The sequence below is a fragment of the Diabrotica undecimpunctata genome, chromosome 1, assembly GCF_040954645.1.
Source record: "Diabrotica undecimpunctata isolate CICGRU chromosome 1, icDiaUnde3, whole genome shotgun sequence".
NCBI lineage: Eukaryota > Metazoa > Arthropoda > Insecta > Coleoptera > Chrysomelidae > Diabrotica > Diabrotica undecimpunctata.
This window is the reverse complement of record NC_092803.1, coordinates 36,248,112-36,261,799: the sequence shown is the minus strand read 5'-3', so window position 1 is coordinate 36,261,799 and position 13,688 is coordinate 36,248,112. Positions and strand designations below refer to the sequence as shown.

The 13,688-nt window shown below is 36.8% G+C and overlaps 1 protein-coding gene across 1 annotated transcript in view; it reads right to left on the bottom strand.

Moving 5' to 3' along the window:
- Positions 1–3,220: 3,220 nt before the first annotated feature.
- Positions 3,221–13,688, bottom strand: part of LOC140447849 (uncharacterized) — a 62,646-nt gene continuing 52,178 nt past the window's right edge. The window contains exon 5 of the mRNA XM_072540748.1: positions 3,221–3,554. Within this exon, the coding sequence (XP_072396849.1) occupies positions 3,341–3,554 (214 nt within the window). The 3' untranslated portion in view covers positions 3,221–3,340. The remainder of the gene's footprint in view (positions 3,555–13,688) is intronic.

Below are 13,688 nucleotides of genomic sequence, written 5' to 3'. Positions count from 1 at the left end.
ATATTCCTTCTAAGGCAAGCTCTGGAAAAAACATATGAGTATGGCATTGATACTCATCGCCTGTTTGTTGATTTTAGATGTGCCTATGATAGTGTTAAAAGAAACGCACTGTACAAGGCCATGATAGAATTCAGCATACCAGTACACGTAGTAAAATTGGTGAAAGCGACCCTCTCAAGAGTCGAGTGTAAAGTTAGAGTTCAGAACGGAGTTTCCAGAACGTTCCAGTCTCAGATAGGACTTAGACAAGGAGACAGCCTATCATGCCTTCTATTCAACATTGCACTAGAGAAAGCGATAAGAGAATCTGGAATAACAACCAGAGGAACTATTATTAATCGCAGCGTACAATTACTAGCGTACACCGATGACATCGACATTATTGCAAGAAGAAAGGCGGACGTGGTCGAATCATTCAAGGCGCTTGAAGCAGCAACAAAAAGAATGGGACTAGAGGTTAACACTAGTAAGACGAAGTATATGAAAGTATCAAATTATATTCAAGCAGCACAACCCGAAGATCAAACGATCGGAACATACTTTCGAAGTAGTAAGAAAGTTTATATACCTAGGCTCACAAATTAATCAGATTAATGCAGTAAGTGCAGAAATTAACAGACGGATATATCTGGCAAATATAGCCTATTATGGATTAAAAAATTTTTAACAACAAGCCTAGTTACAAAAGGAACGAACCTAGTGATATACAGAACTCTTATCAAGCCCATCCTCACCTACGCGTCGGAAACATGGACGATGACAAAGAGCGATGAAGAACTTTTAAGATGCTTTGAACGTAAAATCCTCCGCCATATCTATGGAGGAGCACAAGAGGGCGGATTATGGCGTAGACGCTATAATTTCGAACTTTACCGCCTGTACGACAAACCTGATAGTATTAGGTCCATCAAAATAAACCGGCTGCGGTGGTTAGTCACATAGAGAGAATGAATGAGATGGAGCCGCCAAAACATATTTATAACCAAAGAATAGATGGAGTGAGAAGGAGAGGCAGACCCAGAGCACGATTTAAGGATCAGGTGGAGGAAGACTTGAGAATGTTGGGAGTACGAAACTGGAAAGCCAAGGCGAAGAATAGGAGAGAATGGAGACTTATCCTTGAGCAGGCCAAGACCCAGCATGGGTTGTGGAGCCAATGATGATGATGATGATATATCATTTGAAATATTTTATACCACTCAGAATTTCCAAAAATTTTTTGTATGTCCGTTGAAATATGAAAATTTGGTATGTCAAATTGACCTTTAATGAAAAAAATTCCTTTCAGTCGCTAGAAATGCACTAAATGGCACAAGATCTTTAACACGTCATACCTTTAATAGATGTCAATTAAAAAACAAATGAGTTTTATTAGAATGTGAGGAAATAAATTGACCTTTTTGAGTGTTTTTCATAAAAGTTGAAAACTACCAGATTATTAGGGATAATTCACTTTTTTGCACACTATCGCCATTAAACAGAGGAATATACTATTTGAGAAAATAGCTTTCATATTACTTCTCAAATGATAACATTTAAAATTATTAAAACCGCAAAATTCTATGACTAATATTTGACTCCCGACTTTCTTGGAAACTACATATTCAGGAAACTAGAGCAGAGTGCCTAAAACGTTTAAATATTATCAAAACACTTTCCCACTACCAATGGGGCGCTAGCGAATATACACTATTAAAAGTATATAGGTCTCTTATTCGCTCTAAACTCGATTACGGCAGCTTTATATATATATATATATATATATATATATATATATATATATATATATATATATATGTCAGCATCCAAAACATCCTTAAAAACCCTTAATTCAGTGCATAATACTGCTATCCGCCTCTGTTTAGGAGCTTTTCGTAGCGGTCCAGCTGAGAGCCTCTACCGCGAAGCTCTTTGGCTTAGGCGCCAATATCTCCTCTTATATATATATATCCTATATCCCCTTAATTTTAAGAAATTCGATCGGGTACTTTCATGGACGTATAAACACAGATCTATGTTTATACGTCCATGGGTACTTTACACTGACGCATCAAAGAGCGAAACGGGGGTTGGTTGTGCGGTTACCACTACGGAAACAGTCGTTAGTTCATGTCAAATATCTGCCACATGCAGCGTTCACACTGGTGAACTGTATGCTATTTACCAAGCCTTCAAACTCTGTACAGCACCCAATCAACATATTGCCATCTGTACAGACTCCCTTGCCTCTATCCAGTCCATCAATAATCTATTTACTAATCACCCTCTTGTAGAAAAAATCCATGACATTTACCAAAATCTTATCATCCACGACATCCATATCACTATCATATGGATTCCCTCCCACATCGGGATTATGAGTAACGACAACGCCGATCGCTTTGCCAAAGAAGCTGCTGTATCCAATTGTACACCACGTAATATACAAATTGCCAGTGACCAAAAAACTAGTATAAAGAAACTCGTACGAAATTACTGGCAGAATCATTGGAAACAATCCACTACATTTTTACACCAAATAGATCAGACGATTAAGCGGTTCGTGATCCCTGGTATAACTAGAAATGAGATGGTTGTTGCTAGAAGATTGCGTATCGGTCACACCAGATTGACACATGGTCACCTAATGAATTCTACACCTAAGCCAATCTGTCACTATTGCCAATCTCCACTAAGCGTTCTACACATCCTTGTGGACTGCCCTCATTACAATAAACGACGCCAAGAACTGGGCATGAAGGGCGACATCACAGATATATTATCGAACCAGAGCCAAGTCATCACAGGTATCCAGTTCCTGAAGCTAGAAAACTTACCAAATGATGTATAACTATAGTATATTATAATATGTAATTGTACCTTATATATAATTGTATCCACGGTGCCTCGTGCTAATGGCCGAAGCTGTCACAAGCACGTTCAATTAAATAAAAAAAAAATTATTTTACAAAATGTAAAATAACATAGAAGTGTAGTATTTTTTAAGAGAACTTCAAAACTTCCTAATAAGGTGCATAAATGTATCGAGCATTATTTCTGTTATTTTAAATATCACTAGTCTAATGATAGGTTATACTATTAGTCAGAGACCGACCAATATCTTTCTTCTTCCTGGTATAAAAAGATAGCAATATGTTATGTTGGATCAAAAAACTTACAACAACTCAATTATGTTGTCCAAAATTATAGGATTAGATGTAAAAAGCATAAAATATTTCGTATAGTTTTATTTTATTAGCCTGATGATGACCGATTATGTTAGTTACCAAGACATCCAAATTAATTATTTAATTTAAAGTATTCATTTTACAAATTTAGCATACTTCCTCCGTATTTGGTATTATTGTTCGAAATTAAACGACACTCTTACGGATTTTTGTAGTTTGAGTCTCACAGGACAAAGTTTGTAGGCAGCGTGGTGGGGTCCCTTGCAGTTGCAGCAAATAGGGCTGCTTTTTGGGCGGTCACAGTGTTCTACTAGGTGTTCCTCTCCACATCTAACACATCTAATGCTTTGCTTGCAGGTATTTGCTTTGTGCCAGAACCCTTGACATCTAAAAATATATACAGAATATTACCAACAGATTTTATGGGTTATAATATAATCTATTCCTTTATATAACTGGATAATGATTATAAATTTATGATTTAATGATGATGATTATAAATTATTTCCCAAATTTTGTGGTGCAAGACAAGAGCTTGCATGAATATTTTTCAAAATCGTTTGGAATTGAGAGAGAGAGAGAACGCCACACCGAAAACAATGCTAACGAAAAATGGCATAGTTTAAGTTGACGTTTATAGAACTCACAAGAATAATCTTTATTAAAGAAAACAGAATATCAGTGTACGTGTATAAAATTTACAAACCAAATATTCTAACCTCAATATTTGAAAAAATGGAAAATTCACGAGATCGGGTAGGATTCATTGCAAAAAATTAAAGTAAGTAGATTTATATAGTTCTGAAGTGATTTTCTTGTGGCATTTTAAATTAGATACTATTTTATTGGGAATAAGCTACAATTGAAGGTTAAAATACGTTTATTGACGTGTCAATTTCTATTTCGGAAATCCTTCTCAAAATACGGTATTTTGAGAACGATTTCCGAAGTGGAAATTGAAACGTCAATAAACTTACTTTAACCTTGAATTGTGGCTTATTCCCAATAGATATACTTTTAAAATGCTAAAAATGGGAAAAGTACCTGGACAAGATTAATTACCAACTGAAGTTTTTGGAATAACAGAAAAAGCAGATTTATGCTTGCGCGGACTTGTTGAAAATATATTAACTCCTCCTCAGTTCGTAGTCCTGCACAAGGATATGGTGATGTCATGATGTTTGGGTGACTTTGATTAACCATTCAACTTTATTTTGAGCTTTGTGAGATGCTTCCCGAAAAAAGAGTCCTGTGAATTTTTTAATTTGATCATCTCCGTGAAGGACTTGAATCATCTACCTAGTTTAAACATAAAGGCGGGAGGCAAGTACAATAAGACGGTCAGAACACTGAGACAAACTCAGTAGAGCTTACTACGTTCGGTATTATCTGGTAGACCTAAACGAACATGCCAATCACCACCTTGAAATGAAGGAAACAAAGGATTGAGATTTAACAAGAAATCTTTTAGTTATCCCTGATCATTCGAAGTAAGTGCGTCGTAGTAAATATAACGTATCTATGTGGCCGGTGTTTTCACGGAAATTGAAGTTTTTTAGACAAGTTAACTAAAAAAGAAACCATTTTACAAAACGATTAAATTAAAATAAACGATTTTTGTATACGTTTTATTATAATCGATTTTTATTAACGAATTTTTATAGAACAGTGAGAGAACTTAGCAGATGGAACCGCGAGATGCATCTTACTGTTCCTTTACTGTCTCACTGTTCCGTTATAGTTGTATAAGCCAAGCCATCTGCAAAATAATTTCTCTTGTAGAAAGAAAATGACAAGAAAAGATAAAACAAATCGGAAAATAGGAAGATTCTCTGAAGATCTGATGAGACAGGCTATTAAATTAGTACAAGGTGGCACCTGTATACGGCAAGCAGCACAAATGGAAGGACTACCTTTCCAAACGGTCCACAAATATGTAACAAATCCATCAACAAGACGAGTACGTCCGTTTATGTCCTAATTATAAAGTAAAAAAAAAATTATAAATATAAACAGATATAATAATATAAACAAATATAATATATTTAAATGTTCTAAAATGTTTTATGGTCTATCAAGAGAAGATAACCCAAAAATTGTCATATGAAGCCGCAACCTACAATAAAATAGTGGTTTCAGCACACTGGCATACATAAAGAAGCGCGTCCCTTGCCTGGATGAAAGTATTTCAGAAACGCCATTCCAATAATTTATCCCTCCGGAATCCAGAAGGTTGTAATCTTGCAAGGGCAACCGGTTTCAATAGATTTAACGTTGAAATGTTTTCAATAAACTTGAAACTGTCTTAAAGCGTTTCACGGTGTTCGGAGATGTTAGTCGCATCTATGTGTTTGCAGAAAAAGGTATACGACAGGTTAGTAAGACCACAAGTGGTGAACGTGGAACGTTCATTACAACATGCTGTATTGTTGGAGCATCTGGAGCAGCTAATCCTCCTGCTCTGTTGTTCCCGAGAGTACACTTTAAAGATTTTATAATAAATGGAACGCCCTCTGGCTAGCTCAAAAACAGGCTGGATGAATACAGAGTGCTTTGTGCAAGTTGTTAAGCATTTTATTAAGCACACTGATAGTACCAGAGAAAACCCATCTTTATTGCTAATGTATAATCATCAAAGTAATTGAAGCATTTTATAATGCTGCAATGGATTCAACAGGACAGGATTTGTAATGTATGAGCCACATACCCAAGGGAACAACCCCACCCCCAAACGCAATCGTTAATCAGTTAGCCGGTATGTAACAAGTCAACATAGCAAGAAAATAAAAGAAACAAAATAAGGGGTAGTTAGCCTAGAAAAGAATAATTAAAATTAATTAAATAATCTATTCATACTCCAAATTAATAAGAATAAATTCGACACAGTTTAACGTATACATTTCAAATTAAACAAAGAATAACAATTTGACCTAGTTTTGACACAAGCCTGAATGTTTAAAAAATTACGACACTTTAGAGCTTCGTTGGAAAATAATACAAAGTACGAATAGTTAAACAGTGATAACACATGGAGTAGATGGATAATCAGCGAAAACGTAGAAAAACTCAGGGTACGCGTTGGGAGATATAAAAACAAGAAAGTCGGCGGAAAGACGGGCAGTCAGTGCGGGGCAGTAAGGTTCTGGCGACCGAGCCGGGCGGTAAGGTTCTGGCGACCGAGCCAGGCGGTAGCGTTCTGGCAACCGAGTCAGTCAGTCGGTCAATCAACGCGGGGGCGACCTAGAGTGTCACTCGGCCAGCGTTACGGTCAATTATCGTGATATCGTATCTGACGGAAGGTAGAGAATCGAAAATACGAATTTTCGTCTCGCTCAGTACCGCCATAACGTACAGTGAATTCCAGCGTTCATCCAGACTGTTCCTGAGTTCCAGTTTGGACTACAAGGCGTATTCGTTAGATAGGGCCTAAGTATGCTAAGGTAACGAACAATATATACTAACCATTGAGAGAAACAATTAATAGTGGGTTGTCCGCCTTTTAAACTCCCTTAGTAAAATCTCTTCTCGTCTCCCTTCGCAAACTTTGATAACCACTACTAGCTTTCTTGTACATCTTGTGTAGTAGTTGTAATTTTACGATTTGTTAAATACATAGTAAGTTGAAAGTGGCTTTTTTTACCGTTAGATAGAGACAAGAAGAGAACACATTTTTGCTTTGTACATCTTCCTGGCTTCTAACGCAAGCCCATAACCTCTGACTCTTTACAGGGCCTGCATCGGAGTATCCTTCAGCCCCTATCCTGTTTTTTTCCTACCCTCTTGTAAATCCGCGAGGGCGAAAACACGACCTATTCGAACTAGTGGACCAGTATGCCTCAAATTCGCACGGACAGCTAAATCTCCTTTAAACACAGGGGATATTACAGTGGTGACAGTGCTAAGCATCCCTTAGCCTCAATCCTCTTTTATTACAGAGGTCAGAGGGTCACTACCCGCTTTTCCTACCCTTTTTAAATGTGGTACCCTCTTTTATTACAGATTCAATTAATGATTGGTATTTAAGGGTTAAAATGCAACTACGCAATGTGATTTTATGGACAAACAGATGTATCGAGTCCAAGATAAATGTTTGACAGGCATGAGGCCAGGTCAAATATTGGATCACTTGTGTGAGGAGAGTCCGTCCAAAAATTTTCGAGAATTGTTAGAGATAGCTTTGAACAAAGACGCAGCCTTGAGAGAACAGTCCAAAAATAATGCTGAAATGAATAAGCTGCAAGGAGTTAAACAAAAAGCAAGTAGTACTTCTGTCATAGTTCGAGGAATGGCGAGAAAATAGTAGAGAGACATAGTGATAAAGAGGAAGATTTAGAAGACTTAAGGTGTAATTTCTGTAATAAAATCAAGCATAATTTTAGTAAATAAGTAAGTACCGAACATTTATTTGTAAAAAATGTGGCAAAGAGGGTCATATTATGGCAGCATACAAATTAAAGTGGCATCATAAGGTCCACGTCCATAAGGTCCACGCAGATGGAATTGGATACGGGAGCTAGAATGTCTTGTATATTTATGTGTTTATTAACTATATTGACATATTTTATCTTTGACTTGTAAAAAATACTTTTGTATTGATGTATTACCAATAAACCATCTATCTATCTATCTATCTATCTTGTCACATAAGTTTTACTTAGATAATTTAAGCTACATTCCTTTGAATAAAACAGATATTAGATTAAAAATCTACTCTGGAAAAATCCAGAAGGGAAAATTACTGTAAAAATTTCTGTATAAAATGGTTCAAAAATTTGTAATTTTACAATAGTGAAGAAAGCTAGTCAACTGTTGTTAGGTCGCGATCTAATTAATGAATTTAACTTGGCATTAAAAATTTCCGAAAGAACAATTAATTACCTAACTATTCAAAATAAAAACAATGAATTGGATAAAATATTGTCAAAATATTCAAAACTAATTCAAAGGGAGTTTCGTATTATATGTACAATGGAGAAAAAGTTACTTTAAAAATAGATAAAAATGTAAAACCAGTTTTCCACAAACCTCCTCCATTACCATTTGCTTTTCGGGAAAAGGTGGAGGTGAAACTAAAGCGGTTAGAATCAGATGGTGCTGTTGAACGGCCAGATATTTATCTGTGGGAAACACCATTAGTACCAGTTATTACACCCAATGGCAAAGATATCCGTATGTTTGCGCTAACTATAAAATCACCGTAAATAAATATTTAAAAGACTTCAACAATCCATTGCCTCGTATTGAGGACAATTTTGTCGCGTTATAGGGAGGACAAAAATATTCAAAACTCGATTTTCTCAATGCTTCTAACCAGTTAGTAATAGATGATAAAACTAAAAAAAGTTATAATCGTGGAGCACACCTCTAGATACCTATTATAGAATAAAGCGGTTACCGTATTGCCCGAAGTTGGCATGTTCTATTTTTCAAAATGTAATTGAAAAGTTTGTCCTTGCAATACCAACCCATTCCCCCAGTGCGACAGAGAAAACTAACGCAAAGCAGTCCTTCATCTCTGTCTAATCGGCCAGGTTTATCGAACACGGGACTTTTACATTGGTCATTTAGGTCACATGGTCGATAAACTTGGCAAATTGGAAAGAGATGCAGGGACTGCTTTGCGTCAGTTTTCTCTGTGCAACGATCAGTCCAGTTTAAATTATACAGGGTGTCCAGAAACTCTCATGACAAACGAAAACTGCAAATTCCTCAGATAATTTTAAGACGATTTAACCCAATTCGCCTAGTCCGAAAATGCTTCCCAAGGAAGCTAGAGCTCTTTGAAGATGGTGCCTTGTAAGTAGTTTTTTGTTAATAACTCCAGAACGCTTCTATTTAGAAAAATGAAAACTGGTACGATTATTTATTCTCTAGAGATAGATCGATTCTAATAATTTCAAATTTCTAGTACCGTTCATAGGCGTCCGTTTTGGGTGGGTCAACGGGTATTAAACGCATAACTTTTTTGTCTGTAACTTTTAAGCATTTGTGATACTAGATTATTAAATTTTCAGATATTCTAGTACTAAAAGGTACTCTTACTTTAAGTCTGTAGGATGCACCGTTTTCTAGAAAAATCGATTTGAAATTTTTTTAAGCAGAAAAATCTCCTTGTAGCAGTGTTTGTACCGTTGTAAAATGAAAGGATATACATTTTCGTTGTGTGCGATATTTCTTGCGGAAGATTTTGAAATTGTGGGATACATGACAGATAGTTTTGGAACGCTAATTTCTAAAATTTCCTCAACTGCCATTAAAGTAACATCTTGATGTTCTGTTACATCATTATGTCGCTCTGTTTCATTATTTTTTGGGAACACTGAACTTGTTTCTCTTAATCGGGAAATTTTTCAGCGTATCAACTTTACTGCTCGAGCGTTTCACCTAATTTCGCAATAAACTAAATGTAGATCAGCGTATTCCTCATTAGTAAAAACCATTTTTGTTCAATTGAAATTATTGTGTTTGAATGCCAAAAAGTAAAAACTAAAAAAGAAACTTTACGAACTGACAAAAGTTTGACAACGAAAAACGTAGGTTATAGTTTTGTCACAGATTAACAGAACACAGTTGACAGTTCAAAGCCAACTAGTGCAAAAAATATTAATTTGACTTTCATGACGGAAAAACGAAAAATTTTCAAATCGATTTTTCTCGTAAACGGTGTATCCTATCGACTTAAAATAGGAGTACCTTTTAGTACTAGAATATCTGAAAATGTAATAATCTAGTATCACAAATGCTTCAAAGTTACAGACAAAAAAGTTTTGCGTTAAAATACTAAGTTGACCTACCCAAAACGGACGCCTGTGAACAGTACTAGAAATTCGCAATTATTGGAATCGATCTACATCTGGAGGATAAATAATCATACCAGTTTTAATTTTTCTAAATACAAGCATTCTGGAGATATTAAAAAACTACTTACAAAGCGCTATTTTCAAAGAACTTTAGCTCCCTTAGAAAGCATTTTCGGACTAGGCGAATTGGGTTAAATCGTCTTAAAATTATCTGAGGAATCTGCAGTTATTGTTTGTCAGGAGAGTTTCTGAACACTCTGTATGTCTATATTATTTAAAATAAACTTTTTTTATAAGAACGATTTCCGGAGTTGAAGTCGAAACGTCAAACATTAGTTATTTACAAATGGCATATTTATTTCAATCAATAATTGTGGCTTAATCCCATATAAACATAATGTTACGATAAATTCTGACCCAAAACCGTAAATATATTTATTACTAATATTTTCATTCATTCACGTATTTTTTAGGTAATGCCTACCTGACACACGATGGGTCCCCCTTTGTAATAAAAACAACAATTCGAACCTTCTGGAGACAAGCCGATTTAACCATACCGGTTCTGAGAACAATTCGCCGCTCTGTCTAGAAGGCCGTAGACGTTTCCAGTCTAACAGTAGTGAATATATATCAGGACTTTTTGGAGAATAGAAAACAGTTAATTCTGAAGACGCGCTCGCGATAAAATGTTACGTTCGCTTTTTAATAAATTATGTATATTTAGTGATAAATAAATTAATATCAGTTATTGTGCTTTTTAATAAATTTAGATAAGAACCTTTTGATAAAGACATTATAAATTAAAGACATAACAATTAATAAATTCACAACAAGTGGTGTAAGAAGTGAGATCGAACATAAATTAGACTTATAATAATAATACAAGTGAATATAAAATAAATTGTGAAAATGGCTACGATTTATGAGCTGACAGTGACTAATTTAAGAAGACATCTCGAAGACAGAGAATTAGCTTCTACCGGAAAAAAGGCTGAGTTAGTCCAACGACTAAAGAACGCTTTGCTAGAAGAAGGACTAGATCCAGAGACTTATATATTTGAAGATGCTGTCCTCTCGTCGATTTCGAAAGTTTCTGGTGACATCGCATCATTAGAGAACAAAGTTTCCGGCGACATCGCTTCTTTGGAAGACAAAGTTTCTAACGAGATTTCTTCGCTGGAAAGCAAAGTCTCTGCTAATATCTCTTTGGAAATCTCTAAAGTAACTTCTGAGATGTCTGCCCTCGACGATAGAATGTCTTCGCTAAAAAACCAAGTTGCTGCCGATATGTTGGCCTTCGAAGAAAAGATATGGAAAGAGATAGAAAGGAAGATGGAGGAAACAGGGACAGCAGAGAGAGGAAACAATCCAATTACAGTGGAGACAAAAGAAGACGAGACGAAATGTAAGTTGGAAACACGACCGAAATTTGAAGGAAGTGGAGGTACTGTCCATGTGAAAGTCCCAACTTTCGACGGAAAATCATCATGAAACAACTACATGAAACAGTTCGAATCAGCCGCAAGAGCAAATGGATGGTCTGAAAAAGAAAAGGCTGTAAACCTGACTATCGCTCTTCGAGGAGATGCCTTAGATGTGCTTCCATAGCCGTAGAGGAGACCGATGATTTCGAACAACTGAAGAAGAGGTTAAATATGCGATATGGCCACGAACATTTGGAGCATGTATATCAGTCACAGCTTAAAAATCGTAGACAGAAGAAAGATGAGGCTCTTCAAGAATATGAGGTAGATATTGCCAGATTAGTACGATATGCTTATCCAACAGCTCCCGAAGACATGATGGAAAAATTGGCCGTTCAAACGTTTATTGATGGTCTTCGTGATCATGAAATGCAGAGAACACTGCGATTAGCTCGTCACAAAACGCTGGTTGATGTCTTATCCGCCGCCCTCGAATACGAGTCAGCTACGCAGGCCTCTGGCGGGTACAGTAAAGTTAGAACTGTAAAAGAGGAAGGAGATGAAGATAAACTTGACCAGCTCGTTAATATGATAAAAAGCATTACATGCAAGAAAACGAAGACTATAAAATCAAGGAACTCACCATCAGAAAAACCAGAACGAGTCGGCTTTAGGGGAGCAGCTTCGACCCGGAACTTTTCCAAAGACCCTCTCATACTAATAGCTTCTTTGAAGTGTCGTGAAGATAGTGTATATGTAGATGGAGAAATAAATGGTAAAAGACATACGTTGTTGGTGGATACCGGAGCGACTAGAACCATTATACGCCCGACAGTTATAAACAGCCGAAAGAAACTGTTACCAACGAGGTTGCGACTTCGGACCGCTACAGGTGAAAATGCTAACATTCATGGAGAAATCCAGGTACAATTGGGAATTGGAGCAGAAAAGTTCGTCCATACTGTTATAGTTGCTGACATCGAAGAGGATGTTATATTAGGAATAGACGTAATGAATATGCATGGATTCCAATTGGATTTTAAGAATAAGGTAATCAAAGTTGGCAACGAGGAGGTATTTCTTCATCCACATAATGACAACACTGTGCAAGCAGCCATTACAGAAGATACAGTCGTGCCTGCGAGAATCGAAACGATCATAGTAGCGCGACTACAGGGAATTGTAGACGAAGGGACACCTGTTATGATGGAGCCTTGGAACCACGACGATGAGGTTGGCCGTGGAATCATAATTGGAAAGGAATTGGTGACTTCGGCTAAAGAAATTCCTGTGAGACTTATCAATGTCAACGACTACCCAGTGACCATCAAGAAAGAGACAAAGGTAGGAACTTGTGTACCTGTGACATCCATAATCCGTCAGGCGACAACATCTGATAATTCCAACGACAAATTCGACCAAATGGTTGCAGTTGCAGGACAGTCTCTAAATCAGATGGAGAAAAGGAAATTAAGGGAATTTCTTCGGCAGTATCGTGATATTTTCGTACCGAAAGGAGGAAAGACGGGAAGAACTACGGTTGTTAAGCATAAAATTGATACTGGTAATGCTAAGCCAATTCGTCAAACAGCTCGACGATTACCACAGGCGAAAAGAGAGGAAGCTGAAACGATTGTTCAGGAAATGAAGAAAGACGGGGTGATAGAACCTTCTACGAGCCCATGGGTCTCTCCGGTGGTCCTGGTTAAGAAGAAAGACGGAACGACGAGGTTCTGTGTGGATTACCGTTTGCTGAACAACGTTACCAAGAAATATAGTTATCCTCTGCCTCGGATCGATGACACATTGGACACATTGGCTGGAAGTAAATTGTTTTCTACTTTGGATTTGAAGTCTGGATACTGGCAGGTAGAAATGGACCCAGTAGATAAAGAAAAGACAGCCTTCACCACAGGATCTGGATTGTGGCAATTCAACGTTATGCCATTTGGACTCTGTAATGCTCCTGCGACATTTGAGAGGCTGATGGAAAATGTGTTGAGAGGGTTATCTTGGAAAACATGCCTGGTTTATTTAGATGACATAATCGTCTTGGGGGAGACATTCGAAGATCATTTGAGGAATTTAGAAAACGTTTTTAATCGACTTAAAGCTGCCCAATTGATGCTAAACCCCAAGAAGTGCCAGCTATTTGAAGGTAAAGTCAATTATCTGGGTCATATAGTCAGTAAAGAAGGAGTGGCCGTGGATAAGGGAAAAATCGATTCCATTAAGGAATGGCCAAAACCAACTGACAAACATCAAGTGAGAAGTTTTCTTGGACTATGTACTTA